This window comes from Lathamus discolor, chromosome Z, assembly GCF_037157495.1.
Source record: "Lathamus discolor isolate bLatDis1 chromosome Z, bLatDis1.hap1, whole genome shotgun sequence".
NCBI lineage: Eukaryota > Metazoa > Chordata > Aves > Psittaciformes > Psittacidae > Lathamus > Lathamus discolor.
Window position 1 is genome coordinate 61,662,250 of NC_088909.1, and position 25,410 is coordinate 61,687,659.

The 25,410-nt window shown below is 37.3% G+C and overlaps 1 protein-coding gene across 3 annotated transcripts in view; it reads left to right on the forward strand.

Annotated features, from left to right (window-relative positions):
• MEGF10 (multiple EGF like domains 10) overlaps positions 1 to 25,410 on the forward strand; it is a 100,099-nt gene that overhangs the window by 35,167 nt on the left and 39,522 nt on the right. For all 3 annotated transcript variants that reach the window (XM_065662586.1, XM_065662585.1, XM_065662587.1), the window contains exons 5-9: positions 2,133 to 2,225; positions 14,421 to 14,667; positions 15,281 to 15,401; positions 17,272 to 17,408; positions 20,777 to 20,989. In XM_065662586.1, the coding sequence (XP_065518658.1) occupies positions 2,133 to 2,225; positions 14,421 to 14,667; positions 15,281 to 15,401; positions 17,272 to 17,408; positions 20,777 to 20,989 (811 nt within the window). The remainder of the gene's footprint in view (positions 1 to 2,132; positions 2,226 to 14,420; positions 14,668 to 15,280; positions 15,402 to 17,271; positions 17,409 to 20,776; positions 20,990 to 25,410) is intronic.

Genomic DNA, 25,410 nt, shown 5'->3' on the forward strand with positions numbered 1-25,410 from the left:
CAACAGATTTTTGGCTGTCAAAACTCCCAACACTGTTACCTACAGATAACTTATGTAGAGGCTTAGTAGTTGTAGACTTTTTTGGAGAGTTGTGTTAGATTTACCTTCTACTACTGGAAAACTGAAACACCTTTTCAGTGTCTGAAGAGCAGTTGTTGGTTTATGCTGTTGTGGCTAAGAAAAGAATACAGGTCTAATTTGTGAGATGACTTTACATGGTGAAGACTCTGACCCAAAGTTTCATCTGTTATACATTTGTTCTAAGAAAACTCTATTTTATTATTTGAAGTAATTGATGATTATTTGCACAGTGCCATAGTATGCACTGTTACACAGGGACTGTAGGAAGGACCTCTGTGCTCAGCATGGCATGAGGGGCAGTGCAAGGAGATGCTCAACAAGCTTCTTTGGTACCTCACACTTGGTCCATTTCCTTATAACGTTTTTATTTTTGCATTTTTTTCCGTCTTTTTCACAGATTATGTGACGGAATGTCTTAATCTTTAATAAAAGATCTTTTAATAAAAAAAATCTTTTAATAAAAAAGGTAAGATTTTTCACACACGGTTTAGCAAGAGCTTCAGTTCCCAAGGTAGAACTTACTAGGCAAGAATCTTCAAAGATACAAGTAATTCATGTCTAGGTATAAGACTTATTGAAAATTGTGATGTATTATTAAAAATCATAATTTTCACAATGGAGAACAATGAGCTAGCTTTCTTGTATCATCTGATATTTAAAAATGCCTATTCTCTCTGTTCATTTCTAATGAAGATCATTTTAATGCATAATTGAAAAATAGTAGAAATAAAAACTGAGAACAAAAATCAATTCTGCAACTAGTGGCTGAGATACTAGATAATGAAAGATTTTAATAATATATGTGATTGATTGCTGTATGGCTTTCCTTTTTCTTGGCTACACAAAATACATAAATGACCAACGCGCTACATCATTTTAATTAGGAAAAAAACCGGGACATTTTTCAAGTATTTTTCCTAATTAATGTAGAGCATTTTCAATCCATTCATAACCAATTTGATTCATGTATAGTCCCATTAAACATACTATAAACACCAACTTTGTCTTTTTCCCATCATTCACCTTGTATTCATTGGAATACTAATCAGGGTCCTATAGTAGTTTCTCTGGAAGTGTTAGTACAAAGAAAATTCTCGTACTGTGTACATTTTTTTAGGTTTTGTTGTTGTTCAAGCTAGAACGGAAGTATTACAGTGTGTATATTTTGGAACGCCTAAGGGTATTTTGCGATGAATATGATGCTAGCAAACTGTTGCTGGTTGCAGAGTCTTCCTTTCAGTGAGTTGTATTCTGAGATAGTTACATTGGTGTACCAGGTATCAGAACTATTTCAAATTGTTCTTAAAAGTTTCAAATAAAAGCTCTATTTCAAAGTAAGTCTTAACTGTAGAAGCACATGCTTGCAAAAAAAAAACCAAACACACCAAAACAAAACCCCCAAAAAATACCAAACAAAAAATCCCCACCAGCTCTGCTTAGCACTTAGAATAAAGGTTGCAGTGATTCATACAATTTATATCTTGTGCTTCACCTTAATCAACATCACTGTTTTGTTTTGCTTCAATACTAAAATACTGATCTGTTGTGAATTGTATTTTACCCACGTTGTTGCAAAAGAATCCCTTTTTTTATGAGTGCAGTCCCTCTTTTTCTTTATGTGAGAGTTTGCTTCAGAGAATCAGGGAGTAGTTGCAGTTGGAAAGGACTTGTGGAAGTTATCTTCTTCAGCTTCCCAGGCAGGGCAACCTGCAGCCTCTTGCCCAGGATCGTATTCAGATGGGTTTCCAGTCTATGTCCTACTGTGTCTCTTTTTTCATTAAATGTGGATGATTATGCTTCATTAAATGCCAAAATATTTTAGTAGGACGAACATGGTTTCAGTTGGAGCCTTCAGACTTTGGAGAAATAGGAGACAGGCGCATTAAGAAAATTTGTTTTGCAGAGATGACATCAAACATTAATACATAAATGTTTGTTTCACTTTTAAAAGATATTTGAGACAAGAAGGTCTGGATTAGTAATAAGCTTAGAATATTATTTTCCTGTTAATAGGCCTTCTTTAATTCTTTTTTTATTTCCTCCTGTGACAGCTCATTGTGCTGAAAAATGTGTCCACGGTCGTTGTATTGCTCCGAACACCTGTCAGTGTGAGCCTGGCTGGGGAGGACCCAACTGCTCCAGTGGTGAGTTTTCACCTGCTTCTGCCTGTCTCATCCTTTTTACACAGTGCTGTCCTCTCCTTTGGGCAGATAACCATTGATCCTGTGCTTGGGCTCCTTCTTTCTGGTCAGGGGGCTGTTCTGAGTTTTCAGGTTCCCCTGCGTGACCTGATTTTTTTCATTTGCTTGCAAACAGTATTAACCTGTAGCAGCAACACTAAATGCCACGAGTTAATTTGTGCTCAGAAACATGCAGGTGATACAAATCTGTTGTTCAGGCAGCATATTTGGTGAAATTTGACACAGAGCGTGTGTGAATAAAAATAATAATAAATTACATGAGGGAAAATTTAACCGTTTAAAGATAATTACATTTTTTATGTATAGTCTTTGTATATACCTAAATGTGATTCTTTCCCTAAACAGCTCTAAAGAAACATCAGCTTTTTTGTAAGGCATAAAACTGAAAGAGTTAACAATGCAGTAATACTGTAATACCAATCTTAATCTAGTGTGCGGAATTGTCCAAAGAAATCGTCAAAAATGTTATCTTTCAAAAAGCTTATGTATTGAGCTATTCTTTAATTAATCAAATGTGAAGAAGAAGTGTGTATCTCTAGACAACATAGAATGGGGAGATACTGTTATTTACTGAGATTTCAAAGTTCGAAACTTGCTGAAAGGGCTCTTTAGGCAAGACAGGAACCTCTAAATCTGCCTTTGGAAATAATCCTTCCTCTCACAGGATTTTCTAGAATCCTTTTCCCTTACCTGTCTGGTATAAATCATTTTGAATGCATGTGCAGCTCTTTTCCTCTGCTTCATCCTCGGTTGCCTTTGATTGCTTTTAACAGCAGCCTCAATAGCAAAAGTACTTTCTGGTGTGTGTACACAATGGGCCAAAACTGAAAGAGCCTTTGTTCACATATCTTTAAACAGTATGATCTCTGGAGGGGTTGGTGATCCTCTAAAGGCTTTTGTGTGACATTAGAGGTAACTGGAACTGCCGAAATTTGTTTCGGATCACTAGAGTAGTCCTACGAGAAGGGGGGTAGACTGAGGAAGAGGATACTTTTGTGCATGTGCTGCAGCGACATTTTGTTTTTCTCATCCCATTCCGCATGGACAAACTTAAGAACAATGTTGCTTTCACCAGACTGTCCTTCCAAGTTTGGGCACGGCTGTTTGTTGCTATCTGTGCATGATTTCCTTATCTGTGTGTCTGAGAGATATAGCACAAACCAAATTGAGTTGAAGAACAGTGGATGATGTTGGAAAGACTGTAAGTGATAGGGTTTAGGCACTCTGACACACAGTTTTATTGGTCCTTGCCCTACATATAGGAGACGTTCATGTTTTGCCTTTAACTGTATTTTCTGCAGGATCCCCTAGTGGATTTAGTCACAGAAAGGTACAATAAGTTAAAATAAAGAGATGCTTTTTTAAAAAATACTAATTTTATTGATATGGCAAGTTATTAATACTTGAAAAATCAATGCAAATTGCTAATTGTAATAATGTCTATCATATAAACATTTTAAGTATGTAACTATTTAGCTGCATAATGGGGAAGGAACAATGATTACAAGACAGGCCAGTATTTTTGTAAGGCAGACACTTGGGGATATAACGGTTACTGATGATCAAATAAAATACTGTGACTGAAAGGGAGAGATTAGTCTCAAAGTGTGAGATATTAGTCAAACTTCCAGTTTAGGAATCTGTTTATTTACATGGACACAACCATGTTGGAAGCAGCTGTTCTACCAAAGCATGAAACTTTTTGTAAAACTGCAGAACTAAGCTTCTCTTTCGAAGTACTATCTTTTCTCTATTAGGACTGATTACTCTCCTTACATAGGAATTTCATCCACACGTATCTGAGAACAGAGTTAGTCCTATTGCAGCATTTGTCCACCTGCCAACCCCCAGCTTGATTTTATCAGTTGTTTCTTGCTTGTATTTATCCTCTGTGTTAAAATGAATTTTTAAACCATATGCCACAGCCTATATGTGACAGTGGCTTTCTGGGTGGTAATTGCAGACAAGTGCTTCCTAAATGCTGTAGTGCTCTCTCCAAAAATGACATAGTGATTGCATGGACTAAATTCATGTGTTGTGCAGTAAAAGCTGAATCAGCAAGCTTCCTCCTTGTCTTTGCACACCACTGTGTGCTACTGCTTAAGAACCTTTCCAGGGACTAAACTATTTAGGAGACTCCCATTTGATTTTGTAGCAAACATTACCTCCTTTTTTGATTAGTTTTACCCAATTCCTAATAGCGTATGCTACTGGCTGTTTTCAGTTTAGGAAGAGGAGGGCTTTCTTCTTTCAGTGCTATTTCTAGCTCAACCTATAACTCTTCTCCACCTGCCTTTCTGGAAACCTGATGTCACACATGAGAGGAAAATAGTATTGGATGTATTCTTCTGTCAGTAAAATCTGAGTAGTGATCTTGGAATTTGGCTAATGACATAATACCCTTTTGGGGAACATTTCCAATGTGAGATTTTATGGTTTTTTTCTTTTTTCTTTAAAAGGAAAGGTCTTTTCCTTTTAGATAAATACACTGTATTAGGCAGTGTTTGCTTGCAGTGAATTTCAATGTGAGGTGATGGAGATTATGACAATGTATATATATCTGAAAAGAAATACTACCTGGATTGAGACATCACTCATATGCAAAACACTTCCATTCTAGTGGGAGAGATAACAGTCACGCAGAACAAGCTATTCTACTAAAGATTTATTGACTGAACACAGTAGTGAGGTCAGCAACAAATGAGTGGACAGAAGATGTGTTGAACCTGTCCGCTGGAGTTACCAAATCAGCATAATCAACACGCTGTCAGCACCCCTTTGAGGAAGTGTCTGTGAACTTCAGGAGTGTAAGTTGATCAGTTCTGGTATGGGGATAGGAAACAATTTAACAAAACGGACACAGCTGTAAAGATAGGTATGTTTTCAAATAAAAATATAAACAAACAGAATTTATTGAGAAATGAACAAAGCAACTCAACCTTTCCCTCTCAAACTAGATCATTGTTCATATCAATTTTTTAACTTCCATGTGTCAGGTTGGATTGTTAGAGATTGCAAGAATGTGAATACAGGTTGTGTATAAAGCAGTCTTCCGTAAATGTTGCTACACATAGTGATAGTTGACTGTCGAGATGTGAAGAGATGATCAAACCATGTTTTACATTTTTAGATAGTTTTCTGCTTTTTTTTCTGCTCACACTCATGTAACAATATTTGCTGTAATACACAATATATGGATCAGATTGTCAGTTTTGAATATGTGTGCAAGCTAGGTAACACGTGCAGCTTAGCGTGGAGCCACACTAAGCAATCAGGACATTCACTTTGTTTTTCTTCTCATGCCTAGTAGCCCAAAACTAATTCCTTCAAAATCAATAGGACACTTTCTGAATAAACTGGAGCAGAGGCAAAAGGCCAAAATCAATATTACACTGACTAATCTGCAAAGGTCATAGCTTTCGTGATCCCCAAGCTGGCCAGAGTAGTAAAGCAAAAGGGGAATGATATGGTTTGGTTTATGACAAGTATGTTAGGATTTTAGTTTGTATTTTGATTCTGTTGGTGATTAATAGAGTTTCAGTGGGGCTATAATCTGAGGGAATGGGAGTAGAACAAGTGGCATTAAGGCATAATTTGGCTCCAGAGTTTTATAAAGCATCAGAAGAGGACTGCCTTTTTCCTCAATACATTAAGCAGAGTGTTTAAAGCTGGCATCTCAGAAGAACATTTTCTTGCCTTTAAAAGCACATCTTAAGGAAACTTTTAAAGTACAGTCACTCTGCTACTATCAGATTTCCTTTACTGCCATGGGTGTTTGTAAAGTTCGCAAATTCCATTAAAATCTCGCTGTTTTCTTCATGGGAGTTGGCAGATGCAGAATATGGCAGAAACTGGATCCCTTGGCACAGCTGGTGTGAGACACTCACGTGAGTTACAAGCACTGCCAGTTTCTCAGTAGAGTTTATAATTTCCCTTAACCCTGCAGAGATGGATTTGTGACTGTTTTCCATGGACGCACTTGCACTCCCAAATGAAAGAGCTCCCTTGGTGCAGGTACCAGGCAAGGTGCCTTGGAACATCTTGTACAATCTCATGGCACAGTTTGCGGATCTGAAACTGAGCTTTTGTGACCAAGGCATTGATTTCCTTTTTGTTTGCTGAAAGCATTTTGACTGACAGATCTTACAAGATATGCTTGAAGAGCTAGCTCATCCTTAAATTTTCCAAGCCATTCAACAGGCTTTAGAAATAGGTTCTGGTTTGCACCAGAAAGGCTCAATTCCCAGAACACACAAGTGAAACTGCAGAGTATCCTTAAAGAGAGCTACTTGCTTTCATTGGAAATGCAGCGGAATAGCTCATTCAAGTAATTCAGAACTGTCACCCACCACAGCTCTCAAACAGCCACATATGCAAATGCATCCTATTAGCAAAAGTGGCAGCAGGTCATAAACAGTCTCTAATTTAACCTTGTCTTATTACATGTGTCTTTCCCAAAATCTTCACTACCCTTAATTCTGTAACTATTACTTCTGTAATTCCCCTACCTGACTTCTCAGTTTTGCCAGCTGAACCCTTTATTTTCTTGTCTTAGCAAGGCTGAATATCTTTAGGTTGAGAAACTAACCCACCAAGTTCTGTCAGGTGAAAATAGGGAAAATAGATATTAATGGAAATTGCCATCACCGTTGTTGGCAAAGTCACTAACTATGGTGTCACTGTGGTAGCTGGTACCAAAATCCTCAGGGCTACACAGCACCTGTGCTTTAGTTCTAGAGTTCATTACAAAGATGTATTTGAAATTATAATATTGTTATGTTTAATATCATTTCTGTCCTATAAAGCATTTTGGTTTTGAAGTTCTAGGGTAATTAATAGATTTTTATGGATTATTTTTAGAGTCAGCGTTTTGCTGAATTGCAGTTTCAACCCTTTAAGCAAAAAGCAGAAACGAAAAAATATTTTCTACAAAATAGGATTTACTTATGTTGAGATTTACTGAAGGAAAGTTTTGCAGGAAAGAGTGTTAGTGTAACTGATCTGTAAACATTTTTCAGTTCAGAGATTCTTTTCATTTCTGATTTCAGAAACTCAGTATTGTCGTATTTACTTAAGTTGGTTTCTTAAATGATACGTATGTAATTTTTTTCTTCTGGTAACAATGCGAACGTATTTTTAGCATCAGTTTAATTTCAATCTGCTTTATATATTGGCCGACTTGCATGTTGTCAATGGCTCACTTAGCAGGTTTTCAAGAATGTGAAGAATAAAATTTGTTGCCAATTTAAAATGAGGATGACCGTCAAGTCATTGTAAAAAATTAAAAAGGCTAATTTATGGTCCTAGAAGGAGATCTGTGCAACATCAGTATCATGGGCAACAGTCCATTTTATAATCAGTATAATCAGATTCTTACAATTTTGTAACTTTTCCTTAAATAGTGAATATTTTTAATAGATATTATCTTAGTAGCAAGACAAAATGAACACCGAGAACCATCTGTGTGTGTTTTTCTCAGCAATTATCCAACCTTGTGTTCTCCTGTCCAAAGCACTTTAAGGAGTTTTCTGAAATTTATGGCATGTGAAAGGCATATAGTTCCAGTCTTTTACAGGATCTGAAAAACACATTTTCATTGTTCTTCCACTTCATGGATCAAAAGGCTTTTACAAAGTAAAAAAAAGAAAAATCCCTAAATTAAATTAAAGCTTAACATTTTGAATAAAAATCCTTTCTTATACACAAAACAAAAAGTAAGAATGAAAAATATGCCACAGGGTAAAAAGCCTACAATATGACAAATGAAGTCAGATAGAAACAAAAGACTGAAAGAAAATCCAGATTTAATAGAAAGTGCATTGTGAAAAAAAAACCCCAGACACTACTAAGCATTTTTGTCTGGGATGTAGGTAAAACAAGTGTTTACTAAAAGGAATTGGTATTTTATAATTATTATGAATTATTCTATAAAGGAAAAAGATTTTTTTTTTTCTGATACACATGTGCACATATTTTCATCACATCCTGAGCAGATTAAAAATACATGGAGAATAATCTTTTTATTAAATAAGATTTTGATGTTTTTCTAAAGGATGTTTTTATTCTACTTTGCAGAATAGCTGTCTTTGTTTTCTGGCTTTCTTGACTCATCTCTGAAATTTTTGTTTGCCATGATCCACATTTACTATTTGCAATCCAGGCTGACATACAGGTTGATGTCACAAGGGGCTTAATGCATCTTGTTGAATTTTGAACACAGTTAGGTATTTATAGCTTCTAGAATCAGAGGGAATTTACTTTTATTTGGCTTAAATTTCAGGTGGGAGTAGTATTATCTGTTTTCTGTCCTGCACAAATATCCTATGGGAAACAAATGCCATCAGTTTAGATCTGCAGCTAAGCAAATCATAATAGCAGAGAGCAGTTTCAAAAATATTCTCTAAACTTTCCAGTGAGGATGCTGTGGATTTAGGTTAATGGCAACATTCTTGGTTTTTTAATAGTTTTTGCCTAGTGGATAAGTGAATGTTGTTCTGAACACACTCTCAGAAATTTAATGTAATATAGGACCTATTTGGCTGTTGTAATTTACAATATTGGCCTATTTTACTTGCATTGATTATGCTTGCCTATTAGCGGTGATTATTCCCTGATAATGCAAGTCACTTGTGGGCCCTCCTAGAAATGTTACTCTTATTTATATCTTCTGCTCCTAAAGACTGGAATAGATTTTAAGCAAAACATGTTACAGTTGGGCTACTTTTAGCTGTAGGTGACGGTTGTTCTTGCTCCTTGGTGGGCCTCATGGCTGTCCCTGCTGGGGATTTGTGGACACCTTCTGCAAGTAAAAGTGCACGACAGAAAGCTGCCTCTGCACCAGAGAACGTGTGGTTGAAGGAAAAGAAAAGAGGAAACACAGAAGAGATGAGGAAGGAAACAAACACTGATAAATGACCATGGCAGGTAGTGCCTTGCTGCATCAACTTTTTGTGGACTTCACAGGAAGGAGGAGTTATAAGGTAGGGATGTAGAGGAGGACATCATGGCAGATTTATGGCTTAGGGTATGGAGAGCTGTGCCAAGTTGTAGAGGCAACTTGAGGAGTAGCAAGGAAGATGATAGTCTGAGAATGCCACAAGGGTGCTAATGTCATGGTCGATGTAAATGTGGGGGTTGATATTTGAATACTGGATGAGGAATGATAGATGACGGTTACACCATAAAGGCCATGAAAGGACAAGGCAATAGAGATCTGAGAATCAAAGGAGGGATGCAAAAGAAGGCACACAGATTTAGACTTGTCCTTGATGTGACAACCTAGAAAGGATTTAAGGTCAGTCAAAGTTGATGTTGAAGGTATGGGCAGCTTAGGTTATACATGCTGTAGCAAGGAAAATTTTCACTTACCAAAGGCTGTGGCTCCTTGAACCTATCTGGAAATTATGCTGGAGTTGTGAGGAAAGGGAGAGAAAGAGAGGAATTCTGCATGTTTATCACTGTTTGCTTATTTTAAATTTATGCTTCCCAATATTTCATTCCAAGTGAGGGAGTGTACACAATGTTTCTGCTGTCAGTGGCGCAGACTTTTGTTTCCAGTTGTTCTAAAGGACCATAAAAATACATAAGCCTAATACTGTGATAAGAATCTTCTGTTTTGGCAACAGTGGTACGTATTTCCAGAAACACACAGTGTTTGTTACAGAAAGATGTGTATGCCAGAATAAAATGTCATCCTGTTGTCTTGGTGCTGCATTCAGACAGCTACAAAAGATAGCAAGAAAAATCAGTCTTAGTTTTGCTGTGTTTCTTTACTTCCACATCCTCATTAGCAAGAAAAGAAAGACAAAAGAAAAAATGTTTAAAAAAGCATTGCAATACACATTGTTTAGCCTGAATATCATGTTAGAAAGGAAACTGTAGCACACTTAAAAGGTAGTAGTTGCAAGTCAGAAGTTGTGAGGAGGTTTTTCTTCTGAAATATTCTTTGACTTGATTTGATAGCCTTATTTTGTTCTCATTATAGGCCATTCTTTAGAGAAGTACAGAACTGTAGGTGATCAAGGTGGGTTTGTCAGGAATAAACTCAAACTCGTTTGCACTTTTTTGTTGCCTTTTAATGAAATCAATGAGGAAAAAAAAAGAAAAAAGGCAGGAAAAATCTAACAATTATGTGACCACATTTAATTAAAAATGTTTTTGTTTATAGGGAGCAATAAAAGAGTTGCCAAATTCTTCAGATGTGTTTCAGATTATTATAAAAATTCATATCTTGTGATATAAAATATCAGGGCTCCCACCATTGTAATTGGCAAATCACCAGCTGCTCACCGAAACCATATACATGAAACCACATCTAGCCCAGCGGAATAATGATGTGCCATGAAATTATTATACTGGGAGGTACAGAACTTCTTCAAAGATGCTACAGAAGGCCCAAAAATGATAGCAATTTGCATCACAGATTTCAATTGCTTCATGAAGATGATTTTTGCACTGTTGAATACTTAAGCTTCTCTGTTTCTAAAGTTGTTGTTTGGCCCTCAGTTTCAAGGATAGACCATATTGTCTTAAGAGTTTCATACCATACATGCTCATTTAAAATAAGGGTTTGTATAATGCCGTGACCTTATTCCCAAATCAAACTTCTGCATTCACTGAAGTGGCCTTCTAGAGAAAAGTTCTCTCTGTCCTGTATTTGTAACATTGTGTGATGTGCACAGCATGCACTGTGGTTACAAGAAAAGATATTCCCTGATGAACAGATAAAAAGAAAAAAGACAAGATGTGGCATTAATACCATGGTGTTTGTAAAACATTTCATTTGATTATTTTTTAAGTTATCTGGTTCTTCTGTTTAAAACAGCAGAACCTGAGGATGAATATAACATATGTGAAAAGAGGAAGAATTACTTTTTTAAGGAAGATGCTCTGTGTAAAACAGGGCAGCATTAGGCCAGTTCTGTATGATCAATACGGAAACTTAACTTTGGTTTATTTAATTGGGTTTTGCATTTCTACATGACTCAAACTGCTTCCAGGAGTTACTGAGGCTGAGATGCATTGTCCTTGTAGTGGTGTCAAAACCATGCTGAACATGGGGCTCTCGTCTATACGTTGTTTTCCTTTCAGATCTGTCCTGAGGCAGACAATTTACAGCCCCAAATCTGTTCAGAAGCTGATGCTTTTGCGTGTGCATGCATGTAATGTTTGCATATGTGCGTGTGCCTGTGACTTTGGTCCAGTGAGGACAGTCAGAGCAGCTATTCTGATTAAACTCCAGCTGACAGTGTGTAACCTGATGATAGTCATTAACTCAAAGACTATCCCATTCCACCAGATTAGCAGCTGTGTGAGTTCCAGCCCAGCTTTCTTAGTGTCTGAATACTAGGAAGCAATAGAAATAGTCTGATATAATAGTTCATAAATTTAGCCTCCAAACTAATTAAAAACAAACCAAACTTGCCACAGGAAACATTTCTATGCTTTGACCAATTCTATTTTAATAGTAAATTGGGCATTGGTTTCTGACAAATAACTTTATTTTCCTATGGGGAACATTATTGATTATCAGTCAGGGGACAGAGAAGTAAAATATGTGATTTATCCATCTTGTTCTAAATTATTATTTATTCCCATTAATCCTGCAAATTTCTCCATGGTTCTTCCCATAACTCACAGGCTGGTGAGAGAATTTCATGAAAGACTATTATACGGTTGTACTATGGTTTTGTCCTGGTGGAATGCTTTGCAGTTGTGCTGTAGTGAAAAATTGCATAGTCAGCCTTTGCTATCCTTTGCTATCCAGCTGGCCATTGCCAGGGGAATGGTTGTGAGACTGGAAATCCTATCAGAAGCTGTATTGATGGTTTTTATTTTAATGATTTCCCGCAAACATGAGAGGATCACACTGGGAAGCTAATATATTATTATGTACTGTGTGGTACATGCTCTTACAGTAAAATAGTTGAGAAAGGTTCAAGTTCACAGACACAGCATGTGAATGTCATTCACCCTGGATGTCAGTAAATCTTTAGGAGACAGTCAGGCACATCTCCAGGAGGCAGACTGGTGATGGGATTGTAAAAGGAGCACAGAGAGTAAAAGGTCTCTGCTGCTTCACAAATGAAGAGGTTTCTAGCAAGGCAGTTTTGGGGCTTGGATGTTGGATGTAATAGCAGATGCACGGTGGTAAGTGTTTCTGGTCTGTGTGGCTCTGAGACTCATTATGCTGGGTCTTCAAGCAGCTAATATGAACATAGTTGCACAGCACCAAATATTCCATTTCCAGTAACTGGTGGAAGAGCAGAAACTCGCACTTAGCAACCAAGTTGAAGTCTATTGCCTGTCATGTTTTTATTAAAGTGTGTTCAGGCCACATTCAGCCTTGACTGAGCTTTGCACTGGAATACTCATGGTCTGGCAGTCAGTCTGAATTGTTCTGTTTGTCAGACATGCCAGGGCAGGGTTTTTTTTGCTGTTGTTAGTGGGTTTTGTCATTGTTTTGTTTTGTTTGTTTGTTTTAATTTTACAATTATTCCATTATAAATGGATGAAATTGAAATTGTTTCTTTTGCCTGGAAGCAGGAGGGCAACTGTTAATCTGAAACCAGACTAATGTGTTAAGCACAGAATAAAACGTAGGAGTGTCTGCCCAATCAAGACAGAATATGTGAATGTCTCAGACATCTCACTGCCCATACGTGTATTTATATATATCCCAAAATAGCTAGTTTCCTGATAATTTGAGGACTGGTTAAGCATGACACTTACACTTTCTATTCCATGCAGATGTGTTGAAAATAAACATATAGCAGTTCTGAATGAATGTGAATTATTATGGGGAAAGGCAACTTGTGAGATACTGTGTGCTGTAGACAGCAGTGCGTTGTAGTGTAGTCCAGAACAAAACCCACAATGTGTTTAGAGCGAGGCCAATAATAAGATGGACAGTTGTTCTGACAGTTCGACAGTATTACTGGGTGTTTATAATACATGCAGTACTTTCTGTTGCTCTATATTTTATTGGTTTTAGGTGCTTGCAATATATCCATTATCGATTTATGTTCTAGTGACCTCTCCTGGAAAAAAAAAAATAAAAAAATCTTAAGGAGTAGGTTCTTTAAAAGACTTAATCCCTTTCTATTTGTGTAGCCTGAGTGAACAGTTACTATAGCTGAATAGCGCCTGCCCTGAGGAGGATTCTTGAATTACTCTGCATTAGTCTAGGAAAGTGTGCCTGTTTTCTGCCTGGCTTTTTTGCCCCAGGAGAAGACTGAGAGAACAATGGTTGTCAGTCTCCCAGAGGATAGTCAGTTGGTGCAACTGAGGCTTTCCTGTTGTACTGCTGTTATCAACAGAACATAAAAATAAAATCAGATCATTTGACCATGTGATTAGCATTCCTGTTGAACTCAAAGTGACCTTCATCTTCTGGCTCTTTAGAGAACTCCAGTGTTTCTCACTTAAAAAATATCTTCCTTAGCATTAAATTTTTCTTTGGATGCTGAAATAACCGCTGTGTGGTTTGCTCACAGGGGTTTAATGGGCTTCATTGGGGCAGACAAGAAGAGAAGCTTTTGAATTATCATGAAGACACATTGGATAACAAAATGTGTAATATCCAGATGAAATTTAGCCATATAATCTTTAATTTCTATTGTTTGGTGAAACACTTCTTGTGTTTTCTTTCACCCTATCAGTATATTGCAATAGTGAAAAGGAAATACTTGTGTAAACAAGTAAGAACTTCTGAATTGAAATAAAATCATAATCTTGTGTAAGTTTTACAACTTCCTTGTGGGATTCAGACAGTTATTTATGGATTTAGACTGCATTTTTTTACTTTTTTAAGTTTGCAAGACTTCTCTGTATAAATGGAAGCTCACTGCAGCCGTAACTGCTAGTTGATAGTAGGGAGTCATAATGAAGAGTTTCAACAATGAAGGAACTAGAACTTGCATTTAGTTCACAGCTTAAGAAGTCAGTTTTTGTGCATAAATTAAGTTCTTTCTGCCTGTCAAGATTCTTGAGGACCAAAGAGAACTGAGGATGTACTACATGACTATTTCCATTTTATAACTTTTTTGGTTGGTTGTTTGCAGTTGACTCATAGTATCTTCATTGCTGTAACATGAGCTATTATAAAACTGCTGTAACTTTTTCCTTCAACCCTGTCAGCATGTGACAGTGACCACTGGGGACCTCACTGCAGCAGCCGCTGCCAGTGCAAGAATGGAGCATTGTGCAACCCCATCACTGGAGCCTGCCACTGTGCATCAGGTTTCAAAGGCTGGCGCTGCGAGGAGCACTGCGATCAAGGAACGTATGGAAATGACTGCCATCAAAGATGCCAGTGTCAAAATGGAGCCACCTGTGACCACGTGACTGGAGAGTGCAGATGTCCTCCTGGATACACTGGTGCCTTGTGAGCATTGGTATATTATTTATGGGGGAAAGATGCAAGTCTTAAATAGTGCTAACAAGAGAAAAGAAGTTTAGATTAAGTTAATACTCCACTGTTAGTTTGGCTGCTGCGTAGTGCAGGGAAGTGGGACTGGTGGCTAAGAAGCAGTTGGGCAAACTGTGTTGCAGTGCATATTCAGATGTGTAGCTGAAAGCCCTATTAATCTGAACTTCTAAGTAAAAGCTGCAGGAAGTAGCAGCAGGAGCTTTGTCGTGACCACATGAAAATGGTTTGGCTACAAGTTTGGGAAATTGCAGTGAAACATAGAATTATTTAGCTTTGTCATTCCAGAATAGATTTTGAGCTTTGTCAGTAACAACAAATGAGCATCAGCCAGTGTAGAAAGAAATATCTTCAAGAAGAAATAATTCCTAGATTGCCAGGTGTGTTTCCTTAGATTTGTTGCATAGACGCTGTACAATATTCACCGTGCGTCTCTTTCTGTTGGATTGCTTTCTGTTTTATACTTTTGCCTGGAAAAATTAATGGTTGCATTAAAAATAGAGAGGTGGCTGGAGACTGGAGTGTGTGCTGAAGTAACAGTTGTCTCTGTTGTACACCACCACCTCCCCAGCTGTGAGGACCTCTGTCCCCCCGGGAAGCATGGGCCCCAGTGCGAGGAGAGGTGCCCCTGCCAGAACGGAGGCATCTGTCACCACGTCACCGGGGAGTGTGCCTGCCCACCAGGATGGACGGTAAAAACACTTCCCGAAATCAACACAACCCTGTAAAACTTCCATATTTGTAGATTTAAGGCAGCACCAGAAAAGGGTAGCAAATGAGGATAGCAAATGCAGCCTGCCTGTTGCCAGGAGTAATGAGAAACGTATTTTAAAGGACTGGAACAAAATACTTGCAAAACCATCTGTTACTGAAAATCCTCCAGTTCTGTGCTGCCTTTTTAACTATCAGATTCTGAGAAGCAAAATATATGATTCATACTGTGATGAGGCAACATTGTTTGGATCTTGTCTGGAAGCCATTAATTTCTGCATAGAAGTTGATGTTATAGGGAGGTGGCACTGTTATATGTTTTAGCAGTGGGTTTTGTGCCTGTTTTCATATGTATAGTATGCACAACAAAAACACCAGACCTTTAAATATTGTGTTAAATGTTGCTGTTGGAAATAGGACATCAGAACTTTGACATTATCTTTAGACTTTCTAGCCTTTTGCAAGTGGATAGGGAAAGAAGAATTACCTTAGATTTGCAAGCAGTCACCTCTAACACCAGGCAGCCAACTCTAAGCTAGCAAATAATGGAGTTGGAATATGATCAAAAGGCTGGAAGGTGATCAAAGCCCAAATAATTTCTTTACATACATTCACAGATAATATTGATCAATAGTATTTGTTAATATTATTTTTAATTGAAATGTCTTTCTGAGCGAAAATCCAGATTTACTGAGCTTTTAATTATCTCATGATAATTGAGATATTACATTGAGATAACCTATTGCAGAGGTCAGGTCTTCACCAACTAGACAGCATAACTATAAATGATAGTCTCTGTGTGTTTGAACAGCACCGCAGATCCTGGCTGCCTAACTTGGCTTATGGCCATTTTTATTTTTCATTCCACTTCATGTTAGAAGAATGAAATTATTTGTTATCGAATACAATTTTTTGCATAAATTCCTAACTCCCTTTATTTGCCTAAATACAGGTAATGAAAAATGAGTGCACATGTGAAGCTGCGATGGAAATTTTATACCAGTGTATGTCTTAACTAATAACTTACTGGTCAGCCCTTTGGCTAATTTTCCATTCTAAGTAGTTATTTAAGCACAGGTCATTAGATCCAGATTTTTTGATTCTGTAAAACACAATTTTGTCAATGTAACCTTTTTTGCTTTACACGTAAGGAAGTTTGAAAGTAGGCAGGTATAAATTCTGCAGTATCTCACGTTAACTGAAATACCTGCATGTCTTTTGTCTGATGAACTGCCTGTAGATGTTTTTCTTGAAATGGCTTCTTGAAAGTCTTAAGATCTGATGCTCCCCTCACTACACAAGTGTAATTAATTCCAAGGATGTAAATAGCAGTGCAGAAATTCAAAACCCGTTGAAGGGAAGCAGGCATCCTATGTAAGCTTTTAAGATACGCTTCTTTAAATTAAATTACAAACAGCTTCTCCTTTCATCAGAAAAAAACAACTTATCATAAAGTAGTATAATTGGGGCATTACAGCAATTACTGATTTCTACACCTCTACTTATTGGAGGGCATTTCCGGATGTCTTGATATATACTACTCCTCGTAAATAAATTGGGAAGATCTTGATATCAATTAGTCTTAAATGTCTAAGTGTTTTCACTGTTGCTTAGAGATAGCGTTTTTCATTAGCTTACGCTTCCAAATGGAAATCCTAGAAGATGGTCCCCCCAGTGCCAAGACATAGTCTGTGTTTAAAGCTGGAGAAGATTCTGGCATTTCCAAGATGGGCGCTAGACAAGTGACACGAGTTCTCCATGATTTTCCTTGATTACAAACATTTCTTCTTTGCCCACTGAAGCTGTAATCCCAAATCTAACATTAAGATATTTTGTTTTCTGCACACACAGGGCATGGTCTGTGGTCAGCCTTGTCCTGAGGGTCGTTATGGGAAAAACTGTTCCCAGGAGTGCCAGTGCCACAATGGAGGGACCTGTGACTCCGCCACAGGTCAATGCCATTGCAGCCCAGGTTACACAGGTGAACGGTAAGGAAAACATATTTTTGCTGGACTGCTGAACTTTGCAAGGGATCTGCTGTGGCTGGTAGAAGCTGATAGAAAGCAGAATGAAAATACCTGTGATACTATTAAAAGAGTCCCGTGAAATACTTGTCATGTCACATAGCTGATGCTGGGTCACTAGTTAAAAGTGCTTATGCGACTAGCCTTCTGTGGGGAACTGCTTGGTTTCAGGATTTTCCTGCTGTGGCCCTTGCTCTGGCAGTGTCTTGCGCGTCTTCACTTGAGTGGTTTGCAGAGTGACGCATTTTGGGGTATGGTGAAGGGATAAGAAGGGAAGCTCTTGGTTTTGTGCAGATGTTTGGCAATCATAGTAGCAGGGGAGGCGCGTACAATTCTTCAGACTGAGCAGGCTGGAGAGGTGTTACCTAAAGTATTTCATTCAAATGAAGAATTTAATCTTCTTTATTTTCTGACTTGATAGTTAAAAATCACCTTTGGTAGACTGGAAAGGTAGCATTGCAAGACGTAATCTTTGAAGGCAGTGGCAAGTGGTGAAAGAAGTGGTTTCCTGCAAGTATTTAAAACAGCACACAACTCATTTGCTGAAGTCAGCAGCAGCTTAATCACTGGGGTCAGCCAGGGGGCCTCTGCCAACAATTTATAGGCATTATAACCGTATGCTCTTCCCACACAAGTGTTCACAGGACATGGCAAGAGCTGTACCAGTCATAAGTGGGAAAAAACCTCATGAAGAAGGGAAACATTTAGTCCAGAACCATTTGGATGCCAGAATAAAATTCACATCTGTGAAGAAACAGTGTAGACAGCAATAGACACATTTAAAGAGACACAAACGAGTCAGCAGGGAAATCGAAGGAATATCCATATGAAAGTCCATGCACTGCACTACGCTGGTGTTTCTAGAAGCTTTTTTTTTTTTTTTTTTCTCCTTGGAATTTAAATCTGACTTTAATCTTAAGTGCCTTACTGGCTGCACCATGTTGATCACTTCTGCAAATCTGAGCTTCCTCTTTTCCTGCAAAACAGACTGTATTTGCAATTCCTTTGTTTTTCAAGGTATTTCAAGGGCAGGAATGGGTCAGAAGCAAGGTTTTAGACCTGGTTCTTATTTCATGTCAGTGGACTGGCAAGGGAGGGTAGGGTTAAAAGAAATGTGCGGGCTTTGGCTGAGCTAGCACTTACATAAAGCAGCAAAAAGAATGTTTTTTAAAAGTGCTAAACTGTTCACTTCTGTGTGTAACCACAACATTATTTCAGTGTGGTAGTGACTCCTGGAACTGCTTCATACAGGAAGAAAAAGAGACTCTTAGAGCATGTAACAGTTTCTAGGGTTAACACATGCAAATCTAATTTAAAGTGCCTTTATAATTCTTCTGTCTAATACTTTTTGATTGATGCCTGTCCTCACCATGAAGTGGAAAAGGATCTTTCAGAGGATAGAACTAAAATAATATAAAAATTTTAGTGTCAAATTTGTCTAATTTGGCTGGGATTCCTGATTGTCATTTTCAGAAAATTCATTCTCAGCTTTATTTGTGTAACTTCATTAGGAAACATTTAAACAGGGTTATTAGCTCTATTATTATGCTACATCTCTGAAGGAAAGGGGATATTATTTCTGGCTTCAGCCAGGGCAGAGTTATGAATACCTTGAAACTTCTGGATAGCAGCATCAGTTTGAGGCAGTTACTGCAGAAATGTGAAATGAATGTGTGTACCTACCTTATGTCAGTCAGAGTGCTCTGCTAAATTCTGCACATTTTGCAGTGACTTGTATCACGTCTTGGAAAATCTCCTGTAATAAACCACCAGTCATACAAAAAAACCCATCCCAAAGCAAACAAAGAAAGACAACTATTTAAGAAAAATGGAAAGACTCCGCCAAGGAAATTCTTTTACAGGACTGGGGAAATGAGCAGGTTATAAGCTGATAAAACCATTAATAATATTCTGTATTATTAAACAGTATTTTTGTACAATCTGTAACTTGGCAAAACATACAGGTACCCAAACTGCAGAGGATGTCTTGTGCCCTTTCATTTCCCAGCACACTTCAGGACTTCAATGTCAGTGTGTTTTGGCTCTACAGCTTTGGAATTTAGCTGTTTTGTCAGCATAATTCAGAGCTTATAGGATACTTATATTGAAAAGTATGAGGATTTTCCCTGATACATTAGCTATGAAATGTTGTCATCCTTGGCTGTGAGATACAAACCTGTTGAGCTGAGAGGTCTCATGCATACAATAAAATATTTTATGTGCACTTAGAGCTGGAGCCTTTAGTAATGCTGTAGTAGTGCTGCCGTTCCAAATTTTAACAATTAAATTATATATAGAAAAAGAGAAAGCTTGAAAACGTCAAGCTCATATTGTATCTCTTAAATACATAGTCAATGAAATTGCTATCTGGAAACTCTTTAGTAAATGAGTTGCAAGTTTTAGAAGCAGGATACTGATAATTGTCTTTTAGACTGGACAGCTAAACATACAGTGTGATCTTTAACTCAAATAATGCTTTTCATATGTAAAACATTAAGAAAATAAGACTGTTACCCAAAGCAGCTGTCTTCTAAAATCTGTGTGAATGAAAAGCAGAGAGGTTTGGTGAAGAAGTCTCTTTATTACAATATATTTTCCTTATGGAGCAACAAAAATCATTGCTATTCTCCCATATGGGTCTTTACTAATTTTCACTTTAATCTATGGGAAAAGTCAGATGAAAAGAATGGGTTTGTATTCCAGAATATTTTTCCATGTTATGCTGTGAACTTTTGAAGGGCAAAATAAAAACATGTTCAGAATGAAATTCTGAAAAGAAAGGTATTCTGGAAACATCATGTGTTTGGAAACACAGTTAAAAAATATTCTCTTCAGAGACTGCTGAGCATCATTGCCAGGGAACTTCCTGGCCTAAGCATCTGCACGAGCACGTGTGTCTGGTGGCTGTTCACACTATTGCCAAGTGAAGAATCCAGATCGCTTACAAAAATTACAGATGGATGGCTTTTGAAACCAAATACTTGAAAATTTATTCTTTCATACTTCAGGTTTGATTTAAAAGGGTTTGGTTTTGTTCTGGGTTCTCAATGCGAAGTGCAAATGTCTGTATATACAAGTTGTCTCGTTTGTTAAAGGGACACCTTTTCCAAAGGAATGTGCAAAGCCAATGTTTTTAAGCCTGTCTAGCTGAACAACAAAAGAAATCAGAGAGAGGCACTTTTGAATATGAAGTTACATAAATTTTGGCTCTACTTAAGAAGCATTTTATGCCAGTATAAGGGGTTCCTTAAAAACTATGTTTCCCTTAAATCTCCGAAAGTGGTAGTTTATGGGAAATAAAATTAATTTTTGTTTGCTTGTTTTTGTCACAGATGCCAAGATGAGTGTCCAGTGGGGACTTACGGAGTGCAGTGCTCTGAGACCTGCAAGTGTATGAATGGTGGGAAATGTTACCATATTAGTGGTGCCTGTATCTGTGAACCAGGATACACTGGAGAGCACTGTGAAACAAGGCTTTGCCCTGAAGGAATTTATGGTCTCAAGTGTGATAAAAAGTGTCCCTGCCACATGTCTAATACCTGGAGGTAGGCTTTACAGGGTTTAGCCTGTTTCCTTTTTCTACATAGAGAATAGAAATCAGAATAAAATCTGCACATACATTTTTCCTGATTTTTATAGTACTTTAATACAAACGGAAGCAGTAGTTGGTATTCTCTAACCATATCAAGAAAGAAAATACCAGCTCAAAACAGCTTCTGAATTTTAGTGCTTGCAGCTACATTTGATTTTAATATTCACTGTTGTATTTGATCTCTGACCTATGAAAAAAAACATTAAGACAAAGTGTGATCTTTGTCTGCATTTACCACATGAATAATAAATCATTATATTGTTCACCATATAAAGTCAGTATACAATCATACGTCTCGCATATTCTGGTGTACTGTAGATGAGAACTTGCCTAAAGAGCTGGGTGTGAAAGGAGAATCTATTTCTCTCTTTTTCTCTCTGTATATAAATATATAAGAATAAGTGTAGGTGACCAATTTAATACAAAATTTCCGAAGCCCTACCTAGATTTTTCTAAATCTAGATTTGAAAAATACATTTTTTTGTCATTTCAGTGATTTTTCTAGAAAGCAGGTAAAATATGATCCCTGGAAATCAAATGATCCCTGGAAATCAAATGAAAATAGTTTTCCAATTAGCTTACCTTTTACTATCTCTCCTTATTCAGGTGGAGAGTCCTATTTTTTGAGTTTTGTCTGTCTGTGGATTTTGTAATGTTTCATCATGTTGTTATGAGAATCTGAATACTAGGTTTTTGCAGGCAAACTTTCAGCTGTGAGGAGGAATGTCACATGTGAGTTGAGGCAATCCAACATATTTATTGAATAATTCTGGACAGCTTTCTCCTGTTATGAAATGCAGTTTTGATGACATATTTGCTTGTTCATTTGCACTTACTTGCATTACTAATCACAGTACCTTTTACCAGGTTTGTGAGCGCTATCTTAAACTTCTGCTGTTGAAAATCGCTGTGAAAGAAATTTGTAGGAACTGTTGACTGTCACATAGAATACTGCTATATGTTGTATATACGATGCATTTTTTTATACCTCATAGATAAACCAAAAGCCTTTAGCCAGAATTTAACAGTGGTGTTAAAGCACTCAAGCACATATATGGAAATATCTATGCTGTTAGGCCTCTGTGAAAAATTACTTTGTAGATTGAGTTGTTCAACATACCTTTCATTGACCAACCATGTTGACAGCAAACTGAATTTTTTCCCTTTCAATTCATATGCTTTTACAGTTGTGTGCTTGTGCTTCTGTTTATCCTAATTGCTTGACATGTCTTTTGGAAAAATACAGGTTTTGACATAAAATCAAGAAATTAATTCTTTGGACAATGCTTTCAAGAATAAATGACACCATAATGCTGACCTGTCTAGCTCTCAAATCATGCTAGCAGACCAAATAATAACTCATATTAAAGTTACGGCAAGCTGCTTTCCTGAAAATTTGTCTGCAGACTGTCGCAGCAGCCCTACAGGCTTAACAGGAATGTATTACACTGTATAGTATTTCTGATATTACAGGGATTACTTCTTATTCATGGTCAACACAGCTGTTCCTTCATTTATACAACTGGAAGACAGCTTGTGGTCAAATCAGATCACAAATGTTCACATGTAAACAGCTGCATATGGATGGTCTTTTTTTGAACATTTTCCCCTCTGTATGACGAATCAAAAGGCACTTAACAGCTCTGAAGGTGCAGGAGCATATTTGCGATGATCCGTAAGGAAAACAAAGATTTTCATGATTTCACAGGTGTATTTTTTGTATATGGGTTCCTTTCCCCTGGGTCAGGAAGTGGTTTTGACTACCAAATAACAGAAATCAAAGAACATCTGAATAATGGTACAGAAGATAAAAAGGGACACTTAACATTTCTAAGAGCTTTTTGAGAAGCCAGTTCTATCTGGCTGTCTTCATCTCTTATTAAATGTCAGTCCGCTAGGAGACAACTTTTTAAGCATATCAGGGAATATGCTCATCACTTACTTCCCTGCCGCAGGTACTGTTTGGGCTGACAGCAGCCAAAGGATTGTCTTCATAGCACTAACCCATTTAGCAGCAATGTAACAATCAATAATGCCAGGGCATGAAAAAGGGGGTACAATTCCTTCTTCAAATACACTTTGTGTATCTGTAGGTCTGGGATTCTGGGGGCCTTGGTATTGTTAAAAGTTTCTTTCATCTGGGTATGACCACTAGTTTAGATCTCCTCAAAGAGGAGCTGTTGATAGGCTTAGAGCCCTATGTTATTACTTATGTTCTTAGTATTTACAGATATGGAAATGAACTAAAGGTTAGTTAAAAAACCCCACAAATTTAGCACCAAAAAATAATGCTGTAATAGATGTGTACATATGTTATAGTATACAAGTGTATGTCCAGCCAATTTCTTCAAGTACTTGAAGATACAAAAACATCATGATATATCATAGTTCAAAAATGCATACAAATTTCTATTACTATTTAATGATTGAGGACTTTTCATCAAAACAGCTTTGGCAGTAATTCATAATTTGCATTTTGGGTAGTCTAAGCTATAGGGGTTTTGCCGTTGTTATTGGTTGATGGCAGCTGCTGGGTATGGAAGGCAAATCCATCCTTGCTCTTAGTGGTATCAACATCCTCTATTAAAAGCTTCATAAAGGGTTAGGTATAGATACACTTGAGAGATTTTATTCTTTTTGAGAGGTCCAGAGGACAGTGGCAGGTAACAACCATCTTGTGCCAAGAGTTTTTTCACGCATGGTTCTTTGCTATTGCATCTTTTGATATATATGAGAGGATTTGAGCTAGAGTGCAAATCAGACACCTCCATTCTCCATGACTAGGCTACACTGTCAAGTTTTCCCTTTTTACTCGATAGTCAAGAGAAATAGAGTGAATGCAAGCTGGCTAAGACTATGGCCATGTAAAAGATGTTTCCTCAGTGGGGTACAACCGCAGTGCTGTGAACCGGAATAAGCAGACCCATATGTCCTGCCATTGCCATCCACAGTGTGTGGGGCTTACAGACACTTGTCATTCTGAAGATCCAGTTTGCAAGAATGAGTAAAAAAGACCTCGATCTGCCTTCATCAACATTGTTACTTGGTTTTGTATAGGAATGATCTTCCAGCCTAAACTACTTTTAGACTGTGTTTTGTTATTCCTTTGCTCAAGTGACAACTGATGACCATTCAGAAAATATAAAAAGGGCAAATTGTAGCTGTATATTTCTCTAAAAAGTTTATGAAGGATATTTGTTACACCTGTGTTACCGACAGCATATGCAGTGGTTTCAGGTTGATCTCCAAGCTAAATTTGAGATGTCCCTGATTTTTTTCTTGTAAGCTTTTTCTGGTGATCTTCCAAAACTGCTTCACACTTGTAGCAGGTGAGATCAGCTTGAGTCATTCTGTCAACTAATTTGGTATAGTTGAGGCTGTGTGTTTTAAAGCCAAGATAAGGGTATTTTACAATTTTGCATTTTTCTAATGATCTTGTATGTACATACAAGAGCTGTTAATGGAAATCTTACATTGCAAAGAGTGCTACAGAATTTAGTTGGAAATTGTAATAGTGAAACACCTATATAAATCACATTAAAATCATTACGTTCATTTAAGTCCTTCAAATATATAACATCAACTACCCATAAGTATTTCTTTTGTCTTTGTACAGAGTAGGGTTGTATTGCCAGAAAGTGTGAACAAAAGACCAGGAATAAAAGCAGATGCACTGGCAGTATCTCTCAAACATCTCTTATTTCCCCATCTTAATATATAAATGTTGCTAGCAATTAAGATAACTGCATGAGAACCCATCAAAAAGCTTCAGAAGTGCTTCAGCTTCCTACATCTAATTACAAATTACAGAATACTAATTTTGGTGTCAATCAATATATGTGCAAGTATGCCTTATTAACACTCACTGGGGGGGCAAAGAATATCAATGCCTCTGCTTCAGACCCAATGCTTACACATGCGTGTGCTCTCCCCCTTTCCTGAAAGGGAAAAAACCCAACAACAAACAATGCAGGGATTTATGTCTTAAAATGACAGTACTCCTAATTTTATGTTATAAATATATTCTAATACATATCCTAGTGACTATTCAGTTTTGGACTGAAAAATCTTTTTATATTCCCTGCTCCGTATTCTTCCACTGCTAAGAAACACGGGAATTGGATTCAAAATGCCAGTGAATTCCTACAGGAAGTTAGGAAAATTATTTTATAATTTTGTATGTATTTAATATGAGAATAGTTCCATTTCAACTTATTTCATGGCAGGTATTTTTGTAATGGAACAAATAACAAGGACTGTTGACTAAGAACACCATAAGTTTTGAACCATTTCTGCATCTGGTTCTCTAGTTGAGAAGACCTTTCCTCTCACTTTATGTAAACAAGCTTGATACTGTCAAAGAGATTTTAGTAT